The sequence below is a fragment of the Dermacentor albipictus genome, chromosome 7, assembly GCF_038994185.2.
Source record: "Dermacentor albipictus isolate Rhodes 1998 colony chromosome 7, USDA_Dalb.pri_finalv2, whole genome shotgun sequence".
Classification (NCBI taxonomy): domain Eukaryota; kingdom Metazoa; phylum Arthropoda; class Arachnida; order Ixodida; family Ixodidae; genus Dermacentor; species Dermacentor albipictus.
In genome coordinates this window covers 4,533,444-4,551,959 of record NC_091827.1, presented here as the reverse complement: position 1 = coordinate 4,551,959, position 18,516 = coordinate 4,533,444, and the positions used below count along the sequence as shown (strand labels likewise).

The 18,516-nt window shown below is 42.9% G+C and overlaps 1 protein-coding gene across 5 annotated transcripts in view; it reads left to right on the top strand.

Moving 5' to 3' along the window:
- gek (serine/threonine-protein kinase gek) overlaps positions 1 to 18,516 on the top strand; it is a 309,659-nt gene that overhangs the window by 274,612 nt on the left and 16,531 nt on the right. For all 5 annotated transcript variants that reach the window (XM_065455026.1, XM_065455025.1, XM_065455029.1 and 2 more), the window contains exons 39-41: positions 728 to 993; positions 5,026 to 5,125; positions 12,439 to 12,502. In XM_065455026.1, coding sequence (XP_065311098.1) covers positions 728 to 993; positions 5,026 to 5,125; positions 12,439 to 12,502 — 430 coding nt within the window. The remainder of the gene's footprint in view (positions 1 to 727; positions 994 to 5,025; positions 5,126 to 12,438; positions 12,503 to 18,516) is intronic.

The window sequence follows — 18,516 nt, the reverse complement described above, 5'->3', positions numbered from 1 at the left end:
GGACATAAAAGAAAAATGTATTGATAAAAAATGTCTTAGGCTATACTTAAAAATGTCACATTCACTATTGCAGAATGCATGTTTTTGGGATTGCTAACACTAATTAAAAAATCTGCAGACAATATTACCCAAATTTGTAGCATTAGACACCTTTAGTATCAGAGTAATCTGCTTCAAAATTCAGCTTAAGACGTTGCTTAAGACAGTTGCAGTACAGCGCTCGTGTTTGTTTATCCTGTTTCATCATAGTTTCAAAGTGCGCTGCCATATTCCATTATTCCACCGAAATTCAGATTGGCCTGTTGTATACTACTTCAAAATGAAATTTTATCTGCTCCAAATTGCTGCAAAATGCAATTTTATTGCTCCAAAATATTGCTGCAAATTGTCTTTACGCAGTCCCACCCCTAGGTATTTCGAACTCCTGATTATTTGGACGTTTTGGCAAGCCCCATTGAGTCCAAGTTATTGGTCAGTGATTGTATTGTGCTGTTGTCTTAGTCCCGCTAAACGCATCAAGTACACTGAAACGCAACCAGCATGGAGTGTGGGATGCTAACTGATGTGATCATTTGCTTAGTGCTTTTTAATTGTTCATCGCTGTGTATTGAATCATTTCAACACATGAATATCTCATCTACAGTGGTACGACTTCATAGCCTGTATGCAGCCTTGAAATGTATTTCATGGGCCATTAATGTAATACCATACTTTTTTTAATTTTCAGACAAAGCCTTTGTGCCGTGATGGGCAGGTGTGCTTCACTCTTGTCACCGAGGCGCCTCATGTGATCTACATGCACCCAATCCATAGGCGAGAGCATGCGATTCGCATCTGTGGGCCCACAGAATCGGGGTCCCATCGTCCCGTGATGACTGGAGGCATGTCACATGTGGCACCCTCTCTACGAGGATCCACGTCCTCCATGGCCGCAGCACTCGTGACACGAGCCAGGCGGAGGTTTTCAGTACGTGAAGCCGAGAAACAAAAGGGGTAAGCACTGCTTCTTTACTGCAAAACAATGGTAGATACAGTACTCAGAAAGCAATGAAGTATGTGCGAAGATCGGGCCGATTACCTGCCAATAGGCATGCAGATCGTGCAGGATATGTGGTGACGGATGCCGCTTCAACAGTCATCAATCTAACCTGTACGCGTGGTTGCGGGACTGATCACTGATGAGCTGCCTATACAAACATATTAGTGGCAGCTATTCCGTGATAGCTTGCAGCCCGTTACCACATTGGTCAGCAGCGACTTTTCGTCACAGCCGCACTTCCCGTGCCACTAGGCCTACTCAACGATGCTTCATCAGGCATCTACGATTAAAGTAACGATTTGGTGCTGAAGCGACGCAGGTCTATTTGCAGCAGCTGCACAACACTCCAAAAGCTGTCAAACTGCCTCACAAATGAAAGCGAGTGTATGGCATGGTAGCAATGTGGCTCACAGCTGCAGTCTTTGTGACACACCATATGGAGGCCCCTCGTTCCCCTCGTTCCCCTTGTTCCTTTTGTTGCTTCAAACAACTCGTCGCACGATAAGCTTTGGGTTTACATAGCTGGTGTGAAAGTGTCGTGACCAACTGTACATTGTATTTGCACCATCTAGACAAAATTTGCCTGTTGTAGCCTGTTGTTAGTTATAGCTGGGTCAGAATCAGAATTTTTTCATTGATAATATAGGCAGACCAAAGTAAACAAGATTCTTTTTTTTTTTAATTTTGGGCTTTTATGTGCCAAGACTACGATATGATTATGAGGCACGCCATAGTGGGTGAATCCTTTGGGTTAATTTTGGCCACCTGAGGTTTGTTAACAGAGAGAGAAAGAGAGACAACTTTATTCGTCAGAGTAGGGAGCTAATTCATAAGCACATCAGGATAGCCAGATGGCCACCAGGCGATGAGTGATAGCGACCTCTTCGGCTTGCTCCATGGCTTGGATTTGCACGTCCGGGCTAGAGCTAAGGGGAGACGCTCCTCGAAAAATAATTTCTTTAATTTCTGTACTAGAGATTTGAAAATCCACCCACTCATTGAGCATTTCAAGCAGATTTCAAATATGTCATTAGTTTTCGCATAGCTGCTATAGTTCTTGAGTCAAGTCCTACACAATGGCAAAAGCGTGATTTGCCGGGCACTTTAGTATGTAATAAATTTTCACAAAACGCTTTGTGCTGTACCTTATTTAGCTCTTTGTAGACCGCAAAGTGCCATATCTAATCAAACAGCATGTACAATTACTGGAATTATAAAAAAAAAAGTTAGGACACTTCAACTAATTTTTTGCACAATCACATGAAATTAATCTTGTACACTTATAATTGTCTTATGCTAGCGAAATTTGGCATACATACTCTTGAATATATGTACAGTGCTATTATCTACTTGAAATTGCAATATCTCCAAGCAGTAAGGGATGTGGTTAAGTTACAAAAGTACATGGTTATATTTCAGAGAATTTAGAAAAAAAAATTCTTTAAATGTTCCAATTTTTTGCATAGCTTCAGTAATTGTACACACTGTTTGTCTAGATATTGGCACTTTGTGATCTACAGTGAGTTAAACAAGCTACAGCACGATGCTTTTGTGAAAATTCATTACATAAAAAAATGCCTATAAAAATGACTATATTTTCCTGTTGTGAATCACATAACTCTAAACCTACCGTCTTTACTCGCATTATGATCACACTCCTGTATTGATTGTACCCAGAACTTGCCGCAGTGATATGTTGTGTGCCAGGCCAAGCTAATATTGATTGCGCTTACCATCTGTCGAATGCTACGCGAACGACTCTTCAAGACAAACCAAGCGGTCTGTACGCACCAAACATTCTTAAGTATATGCCTCATTTCATTACTTTCATCACTTTCCGCGCTTCCATGACTAAAAAAAAGCTGCAACCAAACTTGCCTTTTTTATGTGTAGGCTTTATAATGGTTGTGGTCAACAGCAACAAAAAAGGCGCCTTTCGATTCTTCTCATCTGCACTCGTGGGCACGCAACAAATCGTGAGAGGCAACGATAGTAGCGACGTTTACACTGATACGTTAAAAGTGTACCCTATTCATATGCCGACACTTGTAACACAGCTAAGATATTCACCCACCCTTAGCGGAAACGTGCCGCATTAGGATAGTAGTGAAGACAGATGCCGCAGTTCCCGCAGCATGCCGGCCATGTGTTTCTATGTCACTGGCAGCTAAGCGCGCCCATCTGTTTCTGTCCTCTCAAAGTGGACATGGCTACGTTATTGCCACAAACTTGCCAATATTAACGATATTATTCATTACTGATACGGAAGAAACTGTTTCAACGCAGGTAATGTACTCACGAGAAGCAAAAAAAAACCAATCGCATTCGGCGTGTTCGGCTTGCTCCGCCGTCCGCCATTTTTGTTTTGGTGCCCTGCAGCAAATGCGGGATGAAGCAAATTTTTTTTTTCTTTTCACGGCAAATTTAACCTGTGTAATGATCGTACCCCTGATTTTGCGTCCATTTTTCTGACAAAAAAGTGCTATCATTATGCGAGTAAATACGGTATAACAGCTACACAAGAAGTAGTGTCATATTTGAAATATGCAGAGAAAACTCTATACTTGACTGAATTTTGAAACCTCTAATAAAAGTAATAAAAAAAGTTGTTTTGAGGAGTGTCTCCCTAAGCAGCACTTCCTCCCACAATGAAGGTGATGGGGGAGACCAGGAGATGGGGGGAGGAGGGTCCTCCTCACAGTCCCAGAGGATGTGACTGAGCATTGCTAGCTCACCCCATAGATGACAGTACGGACTTACCGTACTCTATCCGGGTAAATGTGCAAGTATACGTAGGGGTTCGGCTATGAGTGTGTCTGTAACCTGCACCAGGTTATCTCCTGACGCTTGTTTAGCTTACCATGTGGTGCAGGCGTAGTGTGTCGTGTAAGACTGTAATATGGGGTGATGTCGTGATATGAGTGCAGGACTTCGTTTGAGGTCTCCTGTTCCGGCCGACCCTCTGCTCGGCTGACGAATCCTCGAGCATGTTGGTGGGCCACTTCGTTCCCTGGATTCCCCGCATGAGTCAGGATCCATATCAACTTTATTGAGTATGGTTCGTCTGTGTTGTATAGTGACTGTAGGAGCTTTAGTGCAGTCTGTGCCACTATTCCTCGTGCAACATTTGTTATGGCGATTTTGGAGTCGCTCATAACTATACAGGCGTCTGTTGAGGCCAGAGCCAACGCAATGGTGGCTTATTTTGCTTCGGTGGGGGTGGCAACGCATAGAGAGCTCGAAGCTGTCTGTGCCTTGAGCCCTGGGCCTGTAACGGCGCAAATTACATACGTGTGGGGTCGATTAGAGTACTGGGCTGCGTCGACGTACACCACAGCGGAGCTGGTCCCGTGCGTCTTGTGTAGGGCCTGGGCCCTCGGTCTTCTTCTCCCGTTGTGGTGGCTGGCGAGTGTACTGTGCATAGTGTGCATGTTAACGAACATCAACATAAGAGGTTCGTTAACATGCACCCAACGCACAGTACACAGGTGTTTTTGCATCTTGCCTCCATCAAAATGTGGTCACCGCAGCCAGGATCTGATCCTGCACCCTCAGGCTTAGCAGTGCAACATCAAAGACACTGGGCCACCATGGCAGGTACTAAGTGAAAAGAATGTTTCGTTATATGCAAAAATATATTGTATGAGGATTCATTGTAATGGGTGTGGACTGTAATGCATTATTACACACGTTAATGCTAACTCACGCTTTATTTCATGGTACAAAGTAAGTTTGCATGTGTGCAAATACAATCTAGGGAAGGTCCTAAGGTCAGCAGGCCATATCGGCACCTCGTAACTTCTACATGATAAGTGTTGCTGTTAAGCAACCTTGTAAATGGTCTGTTAGAAAATCCTATGGGAGGCTTCCCTTCATCAATCCACTCCTGTTTCCACTTGGAACACACATGCAGCCGAATCACATGTTAATGAACAGAAAGCATGCTGCTGAAATAGACTTCTGTCCTTGTTTGTTATTTAACACAGTGGTGACCGGCGGTCGAGGATGATATCTGCGCCGTCGAACTTCAACCACATTCAACACATGGGTCCCAGTGAGCTGCAGAAGCTCATTGATCTGCCCACGGTGAGGACCCTCCTGTATTTTTAGCACCTTAGAGTTTCGTACAGAATTTACTGGAGGGAAATCTGGCACTGGTGCCTACAGAAGCTGCAAGCATGGCATTTCATCCGGTATGAGAATGGTGAATTGTTCATGGATTTGCCTAAACATCATCCTTCTGGCTTTAGGTGGCTTTATGAGATTGCAATAGACCAGTTTCCGAGAAAATATTGCGTTGGAAAATGTAACAATTTGATTATGAAACGTGTAACAATTTGAAAGTGTAACAGTCATTATGTATGTGCACAGAGACTTATTGGCTTTGTGCCTTTAGAAAAATATGATTGCTTGGAAATTTAGAAAAAGTGTAATAAACAAATCCACAAGAATGCCTGAAGCTACAAGCTCAAGGATTGGAGAAAACTTTGTACTGTCCATCATTTCCATGGTAGCTGAATGATCTATTTCCCTCTAGTTATTTTAGTAGGAAGAACTGGAGGCTAAATGCAGATAACTTTGCCCAATGATAGCCAGTCATATGGGCAGTTTCAATCCTTGTGTTGAAGGCAACTAGCATTTAATCTATGGAGCTTGGTCAATGCAAAAAGCATGATTGCACAAATGCAAAATTCAAATTAAATGTACAGTCGTACCCATTTACAACGACTAGTTTTAACAATATATCAGATATAACAATGAGCAGGCGATGCACTGTAAACTTTTGTGTGTGTTCTGTTTTGAAATAAAGTGCTTGCTACACTGTTCCCATGCCGTATTATCAGTTATAACCATTAAATCTTGCTACTGGGTGTGTGCCAAAAAGAAAAATAATGCGAAATCCCCAGGGGAAAAAAAGTTTTAATGCGAGCCACAGTGCCTTACCCTTCTTTGTGCCATGCACCCTGCACGGCATGCTTTCATCACATGCCATTGCTGGCCTCGTGCCTCCCTCTTCCATCATTCCTACCCTCTCACTGACGTCGGAAGGATGGAAGGAAGATAGGATAGGGCTGCCGAAGGCGTGCCGTGCAGGGTGCGCTGCACAAAAGCAGATGCAGCAAAGCGGCTCAAGTTTTCTTTCTTTTCCTTGATTTCACTTTCCTTTTCCTTTTGGCACAGATGCCCAGTAGCCAGATTTAATTGTTGAAACTAATAATGGGGCATGGCAGCATTGTAATAAATGGTTTATTTTAACAGAACATGCACATAAGTTAACGGTGCAGGTTCTCACTGTTGCATCTCAGTATTGTCAAAAGCAGTAGTGCTATAAGTGCATTCTACTGTACTTCTTTGTGTTGAATTTAAATGTTTGTATGTTTGTCGCCTATGTTGTTTTTCTTGCAACCCTGTATAACAATTATTAGTTATTACAAAATTAGCACTTGAATATTGTATTAAGTGGGGTCGAGTGTGTTCGAAAATTACTGTGTTGCATTGCTCAATCTGCTAAATCTCAATCCAATCTGAAAAAACAAAATTAGAATTAAGTACACAACACAACAGGTGCTCATTCAATGCAGATCTGTTTGCAGCAGCTGCACAACTCTCGGAAAACCAACAAATCGACTGCCTCACCAACGAAAGTTAGTGTATGGTATGGCACCAATGTTGTTCACAGTCACTATCTTTGCGACACGCCATACGGCAGCTTTGTTCCTGACACCATTCATTGACACGCAGCGCTCTCTTTTTGTAGCTTTTTGTAATCAAAAGACTAGCTTTGGATTTACACGGGGGGTGCGAAGGTTTCAAGTGAATAATGCACTGACTACTGACTGTCAACATTTTGCATGAACGGCGGATAGACCCAGAGATGGGGGTATGTGGCGTAAACTTTCCGGGGCCCTTCTTATTTCATAATCTTTGACAGGTGACAGGTAATCTGACAGGTGAACCGGAAACATGGTCACAGAGAGGGTAGGACATAAAGACAGGGTGAGCGCTGTCAGGCAGTAAGCATATAAAAGTATTCTTTTTCACGACGCATGCACATCGTATTTGTGCTTGCACCTCACTTAATGCTAACAAAACTAACAAACACTTTCCAGATAATGCATTTCTGAATCAAACAAACTTACTGATGTGTCATTTACACAATTTTTTACCTTTCTTTTTTTTTTATCTACTCCTCTCTCTCTCCGATCGTGTTTTTGGCACTAGATTTATTATTATTCGACATGTGCCAACAGCAAGTACCATTTTGACAAGTGGCAAATGATGGCAACCGCGACCATCTGAAAAGGTGCCTGCTGTTCACTGTCGGCACCTGCTGCAGTCAACCTGCCCAGCATTGGCAGTGACTGCGCACGGAGTGGTGATTAAGCAGTGATTAATGCATGGTCCATGCTTTCGAGCAGATTGGCCTTAATGAGCTGACAATAACCCACAAAAACCACCTGCTGTAAATATGGAGAAAACCTTCTGTATTTTGGAGAAAAACTGGAAAGCCAGGCTGTCTATGCAATAAAAGATTGCCGTAAAACACAGTTTCACTATAAATTGAAAGCCTCATTGGCATTCAGTGCAACATAACTTCACTACACTTCAGCTTCAGAAAAATCAGGCAATTTATTGAACAGACATTCTGATTAAGAAATATTTTCCAGATTTTCATATAGAACTGAGCCGTAATCAGTGCTGGCATATTACTTTTATGTTCCTGCAAATTTTGTGCAAGAGTAGACCGTACTGTATATCTTTATTCCTGAGTGCCCAAGCTACCAGTAGCTTGCAATATTTTTGTTATGCAATGCTTGTAGACTCCCAAGCATGTGCCGCACTGTCCTTTCTTGCAAAAAATGTGCACACATATTTTTATACTCACCTTTGTTTAGAGGGGCCCTGAACCATGTCTATTGAAGTCAAGAAATGCATTTGTCGTTCAATTAGAATATTTCAGAAATATTTTGCTGCAAAATGTTCTTCAATGCGTACAGCAGAAGTGGAATTATTGGCAATAAACATAGGGTTTGCGGTGCTTCCACTCCTTCAATGATTTGCGCTGTGAAGGCTAAAGCGGAGTGGGGTGTGGCCACAACACTTCACCTACTGAATGTCACCGTAGCAAACAGTTCAACTTTGATGTTGTATTACGAGAAGTAAACAGCACTAAACAACAGGATGAAGAGAGGGACACAGAGCACAGCGCTGTCGTCTGTGTTTTCACTTTATTTCATAATTATATTTATATTCATGTATTCACTTGTACTATTCACTGCATATTTTCTCACTTCAACATTGTTTTAAATTTCCACTGTAAACACCATGCACATATACACTATATTTAAATATATACAGAGACCAAAGTTTATTATATTTTTAAAAAGAAGGAGGTAGCCAATTAACAAGTATCTCTAAAGGTATTGATAGCTTATGCCTAGAGAATGAATATGTTGCTTTATGTTCACCTCACTTCAAAATGCATTTTCTGCTTTTTTGACCCTGAAAAAAAAAAAAATTTGTAGACTTTAGTCACCCCTCGGCAGAGTCTTTCTTCAATGGCGTGTGAAATGCACGTGAATTATATGTGTCTTAGTATCACTTCTTTTTCCACTAAGCAAATCTAACGACTTGTTTAAAAAACTTGTAATAATTTACATTTATTAGGGATGGAAACATTGTCACTTGCATGCAAAGGTGATAAATATATACAGGGTGTCCCAATTAAGTATCATGCACCAAGATTTTTAAAAAGCGCAATGCCTTACTGGAAGAAAACCTAGTGCATATCGTTTCCAGTACAGTGGAGTAGCTGCCAGTACTTTTTTCACTACTGAAATTTAATTAGGTAATTGTAATTAATTATCTAACTCGAGACACATTATGCTAATTATCGAAGTGTCAATGAGGCATATGTAGGCACAGCCAAGGGCCATCTAATTGCAGTATTTTCAGTGACGTACCAATTGCGCACTATGTTTTTCCGACTGATAACAAAACCCTGCGAAATATGGCGAACACCACCTGACTACACTCCCATCCTCATCATAAAGCAGCGCCCTCGAACAGGCTCCTTTTGAGTTAGCAAGAACGAAATGAAGGAAATGAAGAAAAAAATCATCGCCCAAGCACTCAGTACAGATGGTTAAACGGACACTAAAGGCAAATATTAAGTCTAGCTAAGGTGATATTTTAGTTCTTGAGAATCGCTAAGGCATCAATATAATCGCGAACAGAGCCTTAATAATCGAGAAATTGAGGTAGATGCAGGACATAATTAGAGACTCCTCCGGGACATTCAAGTACTTGCCCGATGATGAAAGCACGCCTCAGTTAAATTCTGTCACCGGTACTCAACCAGTCATTCCAAAAGGCATGCTTGTGTTGTGTTATAAGATGAAATAAAATGGTACTTGTTCCTTGCCATTTCATTTTTAGAAATACACTCGTTGAAATTACCCTTGACAACGATGTGGGAAGTCTAAAGGTTTTGTTTTTGCTCGACTCCGCGCTGCCCACACTTTCGCGTTTCAGTAGTTTCATTAGCACGTAGTGCTGCGCTGGTTTTGCGGGCTTGCGAAACTTGCACAAACTGCAAATAGCAGGGAATTCAACTTCCATGTGACGTCACAGGGTGCCCGAACGGTCTACACCATTGAACAAGAAGCAGCTGCAGCGTTGAATCCACCATTCTGTCTTGACTCGATACTGCCGTCTGTCGGGTGCCATTTTACTGACCAACAGCAGCAAAGGATGGTGATGACTTATGGAACGTCACCACTCCCCCGGTTGGGTGGTGGGAGATATTGGGTGGCGGGAGAAAAAGGTATTCGGACCCTTCAGATGCAATTTTCTCATAAACTAAGTCTTTTCTTGGCATGAGAAAAGCATTTCGAGATTTCTGGAATGGTTTCTAAACAGTCCATGTTGACATGATGTTAGCCTTTAGTGTCCCTTTAACCAGCGAAGCTGAAACGCGCGGCCCTAGTGTTTATCACTGGGTTATATTCCCAATGGTTCATTAAACAACGGCTTGGTAGGCTGGCGGATCCTCAGTTCGCCGTTGCTGCAGCATCGGGACAGCGTAGACGCGCTTGTTCCCTGTTCTGCTCGCAACATTGCTCAGCAAAAGCAGCCTGCTCCTCAGGAGTATGTATCACAGGTGGCCTACCCATTTCAGAGCTGGAGAGAAGCTGCTGCGTGCGTGCTTGGCTGTGACGGAGAGATGGAGCACCAGCACACGGCAGCAGCTGAGCACGAAATTGGTTGGATGCAACTTTTCATGCACAATAGATGGGAAGGCAGATGCCTCTAAATCGGCCAGCTAGGTCACATGACCTCTCTTCACTCGATTTCTTTCTTTGGAGTTACGTGAAAAATCGTGCTTACATGATCGAGACGGACGTTAGATTAGCTCAAGACAAGGATAATGGATGTCTGCCATAGAATTCAAGTGTCTGTCATCAAGAAAGCCACTGAAGATGTGAAAAAGCAGACTGAGTGCTGCGTGGCTGCAAAAGGAGACCTATTAGAACACGTCCTCTAGGCAGCAGCTGGTGTTCAACAGCGCTTACGAATTTATAGATAATAAGGGCACACTGAAATCTGATGTATGTTTTTGTTTGTTTTTTGTGCAGGCGTCCCGATAGCCAATTCGTCTCATTTAGACGTGTTGTATATTTACTTTCTTGAACCCATCGCTTTTGCCTTTTCTCTACACGTGGGTCGCTCCCCAGTATGTTTATTTCGTTTTTATTTTTTCCCACGACCCTGTTTTTGGAGCACTTATGTATGCTCATGAAAAATAAAACTGTCACTTTAATTTGGCCTTGGTCCGAAGCAAATTCCTGGAGCGAAAGATATCTGCGTGCACACTCTGTCGATGCGGTGCAAGCAAAGCCGGGATTTTGAAACATGCTATGCCCATTACATTGCTTTTCGCGTTTCATGCGTGGTCAGAGTGGCACTTCGGCCGCATTATCCATAGCCTTTGTTATCAATGTGATCAGTCGGCTTTGAGAGACGGATAATAAGAATGATGTAGAGAGGAAGGAATAGCTAGCTTCTACGCCACGAAACCTGCTGTTGGTGTTCCTTCCCTATTACCAAGGGTGACGTGCCATCTCTTCGGGTTTGCGACAGGCAATGCAGTTGCTTTCAATCAGCTTATTTGAGGCCGCTGCTTTATGATGTGGGTGGGAGCGCAGTCATATAGTATTTTTCATATTTCATGAAGTTTGGTTGCTAGTCTGAAAAAATTTCATGCAAGTAGTATGTTGCTGAAAACACAGCAGTTATATGTCATTTGGGGGTGTCTGGGGATGCCTACATATGCCTCATTTACACTTTGCTAATTAGGACAGCACTTCTCAAATTAGGTAATTCATTGCAATTGTCGAATTAAATTTCAAGAACGAAAGAATTACTGGCAGCTACTCCACTGTACGGGAAACAATATGCACTAGGTTTTCTTCGAGCAACGCAACTGTTCTTTCTTTAAGTCTTGGTGCATGATAGTTGGGGCACCCTGTATAATTCACTCAGTAACCGAAATGAGGCCAAACTCGATTCACTCGAAATCAGAATCAACAGCAGTCACGTGCAGGAGCGCTTATACTCGGGACTCACAGAAAAAGAAAAAAAAGAAGAGAGAGAGGCTGCAGTTTCGCCGGAAATGTGAAGCAGTATTAGTGAGCAATATATACAATTACACAAGGGAAGATTACACCACAGAGAGATGCCAGATTCTTTGTGGTGGGAGAGGACTGAGGCTGTGAAATTGAACTGTCTCCTACTATGAGGTCTTGTAAGTTCTCACATAAGGCCATCACTTCAATGGACAATTCTTCGAGGTCACATGAAGTTTCTTCAAGTGCAAAAAAAAAAAAGGATATATATATATATTCGGGGGGGGGGGTTGAAAAAGCTGGTCGGGCTCTTAATTACCTGCTTAATTACTTCAGCCTGCTTTTAAACTGCATCAATAAATATACACAGTAACAGTAGGAAGAAGCACACTGACCCAAACACCATTCTTGATTGATGCCAGCTATTTGTCAGTAGCAGCTGTATATGGGAATCTGCAGTAGTATTATGAACTAAAGCATCTAGAAGAGAGTGAGGAGCAGGATCCTGTTGAAAAGAGAGCGTTTGAGAGAAAGGTGACCTCGCACTCCACTTGCACGATCTGCGTGCTACGAACAACTGCAAAGTTTGGCACTGATGTCCACCGCAGCGTGCATTATCCGGAGACTGTATTTTTCACCAGTCCCAAGGGGTGGTTCAGGGCCTCTTTAAATATCATAAGCGTGCCCCAATTCCTATAGCTATGCCTAGAGTTTCTTAAGTGAAATATGTGAGAAATGTCAATGCTATTCCTTATTTCTTTTGACCTACAGACAGTGCAAGGAGTTGCAGCCATGGAAGAGAAAAGAGCATGGGTCAAGTCTGTGAAGCCACCAGGTTATAAAATCTATTTTTATGTTTGTGTGTGCGTATTACAGCAGACATGCCCAGCAAGAGGTTTGAAACTGCTTAATGTAAGACCTTACATCCTACTGCTTTGTTCCCAAGCCGACCATCTCTTCAATGTCTTCTTTTTCCTTTCCCTTGATATTTTCTCCGAGTATATTCGGCTCCTACAGTACTGGTGGCAGGGACTTATGGAGTCACCATCTGTCGGAAGCACCTTGCTTGCATAGTATGAGGGATAACGCAGCGCACTCCTCATAGGTTTGGCTTTCAGCGCTCAATAAAAACACCACACGGTAGCCCTCCTGTACATATCTGTAAGTACTCTCCAAACGACAGAAGTTCTTTACTGTCAAAATAATAATCTTGGACAAACAGAAAGCACAGACTGGTTTAAAGACACTTTTACTGAACTCATACAGTGAACGGCCACTGCGCACGTTCGCAGCGATGGGAGTCCCCCAAACCGGTTTCTTGCGGGAAAGGTGGGCAATGGCTGCGAGCAAACTATGTGAAATATGCACTTATAGTGGGTTGTCTCTATAACCAAATGGAGTATAACAGAATGAAGCCTTAATGCAGCGATTGCACGGGTTCGCAGCGACCGACTGCACGTCTGCATGCATGTCCATGCACAATGTTTGGCTTTCTCTGTGAGTGCATCTTCGCACCATGCCGTGAGCTTTAGATGGCAGCATATGAGCATTTGACAGTACACAAGTGACCATTGTTGAGTCGACACTATCAGAGCTGTTAAACAATAATTTCATTATAACTAGGGACTTCGACGCCTACGTCGACTTGTGATGTGCTGTTGCAACGATTTACTTTTTTTATTTCTTTTAAATTCTTGGACATTTCACTATCATTACTACGCAAGTGGCATTGCAATGTATGTTTATCGGTCTTCACAGCAAGGAGCTTCCTGCTACTTCTTTTTCTTAACCCAGAGTACATTCATTGTTTGGTGCTAACTTAAATATGAGCATATGCCATGCCTTTTTTTTTAATGTGCTTCTTACCATTCGCTGTCCATTCCAGTGAACTTGCCAGTATCTTGCATCAACAAATTCATAGACTAGAGCTTCATAACATGAGGCGAATAGCGCGCGCGGGCGAACGTCTCGGTGTGCGCTTTCTGCTACTCACTGAACATTGCAGACCCGACGCCGCAGCAGAAATCTTCCTCCTGGAAGTGCTTGCTGCACACCCGAGTCGTAGCCAATGGCTGCTTGCCAATTAGTTCTAAGCTTCACGCAGCTTCTTGTCCCGCAGGTGCGTGTGAAGGCTGGCACAGGGCTCCGTTGTGTACATCTGGCACTGCGGACCGAGCAGTAGCCTACCATGTTCGACGCCTTCAAAGGCAGCCACTACATATTATAACGCTTTCAGGTGTTGTCATGTAGGCACCCGAAGTGAGAAAACCTCCTCACTTAATCAGGACCGCAGCACAGGTGGGACTTTAAACTTTAGTTTTCAGCTCACTTTGGCACTTCCGAAGCAGCCGATGCGGCCGCTCTGTCCACGTGATCCCTCATACCACATCACACCAACAACAGCGCCAGCTTTTCCAGTGGTAGAGCTCGCCCCCAATATAATGGGTGACTTGTAAATTTGGAAACACACTTATTAGAAGTCTCCTGTGGCAGATTGCGGAATTCTGTCCCATAGTTTGGGTTTCTTGAAAAAGTTGACGTTTCTTGCATGACTGATTACGTTTGAATGCTAGTTAATTAAGAAGGTTTTACGAGATAACTTGAAATTATTCATATATGCACACATATTCCAATTGTGCAGTGTTGAAGCCTGGCAGTATCAAGGTCACGTCCACTTAGTGGAATTCCTGTGCTTTCAAGAAATGCACCATAACCCTTTCAGTGTAGGGTTCTTTTCAGAGGTGACACATGCTCAACATCGGGTTTTTGTTCTCAGATACTATGAAACGAATGCAACAGTCTATTCATGGTTATGCAGAAGGGGTAAGAATGACATGGATAATTGCAAATGCTACCTTGGTATGTATGACAAAAGGAATACAATCCCACAGCATAAAATCAATAAAAGCTATTGCAGCCTCAACAATGCCATAATTCTTGGCACTTTTTCACGGTGTTAGGGTCAAAATTCTATGCGGTTCAAGTTGCCTCTTCCTCGGACGACATGCTGTCATCTTCCAAGTTCGAGCTTGGCTCCTGTTTGGAGTTGGAAGAGCCGCGGTTCCAATCAACAGTTGAAGGCGTCATGCGAGCAGCCATCTCAGTGCGTTAATAAAAACTTAGAGTGCTAAAAACACGAAAGACGTAGAACAAGAAACACACACCACAAATGCTCACTCACAACTGACGTTTAATGCACGTATGAAAAAATACATAAATAGAAAAGGGATGCTTCACACATGTCAAGAGAAAGCTATGAAAACTGCATGTATCTAAGGCACATGCAAATATTGATTAATGAAATTGAATTCTTTATCATGTAGTAATAAGGATGGTTGGCTTGCATACAGCGCGGCATCTTTGGCGATATGATAGGCTTCCGAGATTTCTCGTGTGGTTTTTCACAATCAAAACACACAAACCGAAAATGCTATTTAGAGCAATTCTGTCGGAAAAGGACACCTGGCAGCTAGCCATGTCTAAGTATCTGCAGAAGCACTTTTCTGCGTTAACCATAACAGATCCTTTTTATGCTAACAACTCTGGCATTATTGTGGAGCACCTTAACTGGAATGACCTTGCTCGCTTCACAGCCTTCAGCATTGACGTAGTTGATCTGTATTATTCCTTGCCGCACGACAAATTGTTAAGCCATGTTGATGATTGTATTGTAGAATGTAACGACGAACTTGCCTTTAGGAATAGATGTGGCATCTCGGTTGAGTCATTATTGGAAATTCTGACCTTCTACTTAAAATCTACCATCGTGATTTGGCACAGAAAACTATATATGCAGAAGTCAGGTGTTTGCATAGGTTCTTGCGTGGCACCAATATTAAGTTCTATTTTTCTTGGCGCTGTAGATAGTGCTTTAAATGCCAAGCTTCCAGAGGGTATAGCAGTCTTCAGATATGTGGACCATTATTTGATTTTTATTGGCAGATTATTATTGGCAGATTGGAGTATGGACGAGATTGTCGATTGCTTTCAAAAAGAAGGCATGGGTGTAAAGTTCACCTCCGAGCGGCCGAGCAATAATAGATTACAGTTTCTTGACTTGTGCATGAATTTCGGTTCGGATCATGTTTGCTGGCACTACACTCCAAGATCTACAAAACCTATTTTAGAATTCGCATCGGGCCACTCAAAAATTAAGAAGCGCGGAATTGTTCTGTCATGCTTACGCGCGGCCTTAGAAAAAACTTGCGTGCACAAGTTGAGCATGAGTTTTCGAATGCAAGTGGAACTCCTTAAGGCCACGGGTTACCCTATGTACCTCATCACATCAGTTTGGGAAAAGCTTGTGCGCATTGCAAAGGAAAAAAAATGCGGGAGTCGTCCTTCTGTTCAAAATGAAGGAAACGAAAAATTGGCAGTTATCCCCTACGTACATAAAATTTCACACAGCCTAAAAAATGTGGCAAAGCATTGTGGTCTTCGGGTGGCATTCTCTGCACCACACAGGCTTAGTCGCGTTTGCTCCATTGTGCACAGAAGGGCGCAGGCCATGTCAGTGGGTGATAGAGGGTGGATCCAGACACATGTTAATCGTTTTCGATTGTGTCTCGTGAGTAGTATACAGAATTCCCCTAAGCTATGGTCATGTGTACATTGGTCAAAAAGGCAGATGTGTCAACATTGTGGGGTTCTCGTCCGTGCTCTTGGGACAAAGAAACGACAACACAGTAGTGCAAACAATCACAGGGGCATTTATTGCACCTTTCATAGATCAATGCCAGCTAGCCCTGTTGCTATGCACAAAACATGCCGATGGGCGCGCGACAAATCTAGAAGTCCGACTCACCACGAACGGATAGCGAGCGAATATGTTCGCCCCATGCTGGATCCCAACACCTGGTCGTTCGCGTGTACGGTCACGCCAACGGTGGCGCGTCCGAAGGCGGCCACGCAAGACAGTCTCGCAGAAGCATGGGACGGCGCACACGCGGCACGGCACGTCCGGACTGTTTGCTGTCCTGAATCCAAGAGTCTTTCCCGCACCCGAGTAACCCCGCGGCGGTGCGACACTCGCGCCATCTCTCGCATCGCGCTTGTACCACTCCGACCGCCGCGGACGCCAGGCCACGCGAACCGTGCGGGAAAACAACATATCAGGGGATGCGTGAGAGTCGTGCATCGCCACAACATATGCCTAAGAGAACACAAAAATTTATTAAACGGTGCGCCATCCTCTCATCTTGCCTTACATTGTAAATCATGTCTGTGTAAATTCATCTTCAAAAACAGTCATTTTGTTCTGTCACCCTAACCAAATCACACAAGAAATCTCAGAAGCCTATCATATCACCAAAAATTCCGCGCTGTGTGTAGGCCAACCATCCTTATTACTACATGATAAAGAATTCAATTTTATTAATCGATATTCACATGTGCCTTAGATGCATGCTGTTTTTATGCCTCATCTTGAAATGTGCGAAGTGTCCATTTTCTATATATGTATTTTTTCATATGTGCATTAAACATCAGTTACGAGTGAGCGCGTGTGGTTTGTGTTTATTTTTCTACATCTTTTATGTTTTTCGCGCTGTAAGCTTTTATTAATATGCGTTACCAACTAGCCCACCTATCCATCCTTTTGCAATCATCTCAGTGTGATCACATGGCCATGCCAAAGGAAGGAGTGCTTTAGTTTATTCGAACCCCACCAGACAATGCAAAGAGAGCAAAAGATGGCACAGATAGCTACAGATGAAAGGGATACGATAGAGGGCAAAGCCATCCTAGAAAAGCACACTGACATCTCCCATTCTCTCTCACACACCACCTTCTTTTTTTTAAAAGGTGGCATGCGAGAGATAGCGGAAGATGTTGAAAAAAATAAGCACTTTTATAAACATACGACAGATGGCAGAAATGCACAAGAGTGATGGCCTTGCGCTACTCACCAATGTTTGGATGCAGAATTGCCGCCATAGCGCTGTATGAAGTTGGGGAGCCACCCCTCCCATCAATTGGAGCATGCACTCCGCGCGGTACAGCAATGACCATGCCGGGGTGCATTCTATAGCTGCTAACAAAAACCCAGACTGAGCAAACTCAGAGAGAGGAGAAAATATGCTTCTAGAAATATACAACAGATGGTACAACTACTTAAGAGCTCGCCAACTTCCTGTTACTGTGCACATCCAAGTGGAGAAAGTGGAAAACGCACAAGTACGCCAGTGACATGGCGGAGCAGGAACATCGAAATGAACCGGCATGTCAGTGACACTGAAATGGTTAAAGTCAGTAGCAGAATGCAGCCGATGTTCCAGTTAACATTTATCAGCAGTACACTTAAGCATTAACTGAACAATCACTGCATATTACTGCAGATTTCGAGATCATATTTATCCAAATTTGTGCTAAGTAGAGGCTTTGTGTTCAATTCAGACCTGGGCTGTAACAAGTGTTATGGAACATTAAAGGCATGTTTCCTTTAAAGGAGTACTGAAACATTTTTCAAGTTGTACAAACTCTGCTTCTCGCACATAGCAAGTATGACAGCAAGTATGAAGGCTAGGAATCACTTATACTAGTTACTAGTTATACTAGTTATACTAGTATAACTAGTATATACTAGTATAGTCTGCCCAAATGGGAGATGGGAGACTTGTCAAGCTGTTCAATGGACAGCTTTTTTTCCTCCACCCCTCCATCTGTATCTTACAAGATCTGTACCTTACAAGATGGAAATAAACTTTCATTTCATTTCATTTCATTTCATTACTTAATTGGTGCTAAAGTTGATCGTAACAACATCAGCATTATTGTACTGTTACAACACTCAAAATGGTGATGAGAGGGGCTAGTTTGTGGCTGTTTGTACATTCTTCTTGTGTTATAGGC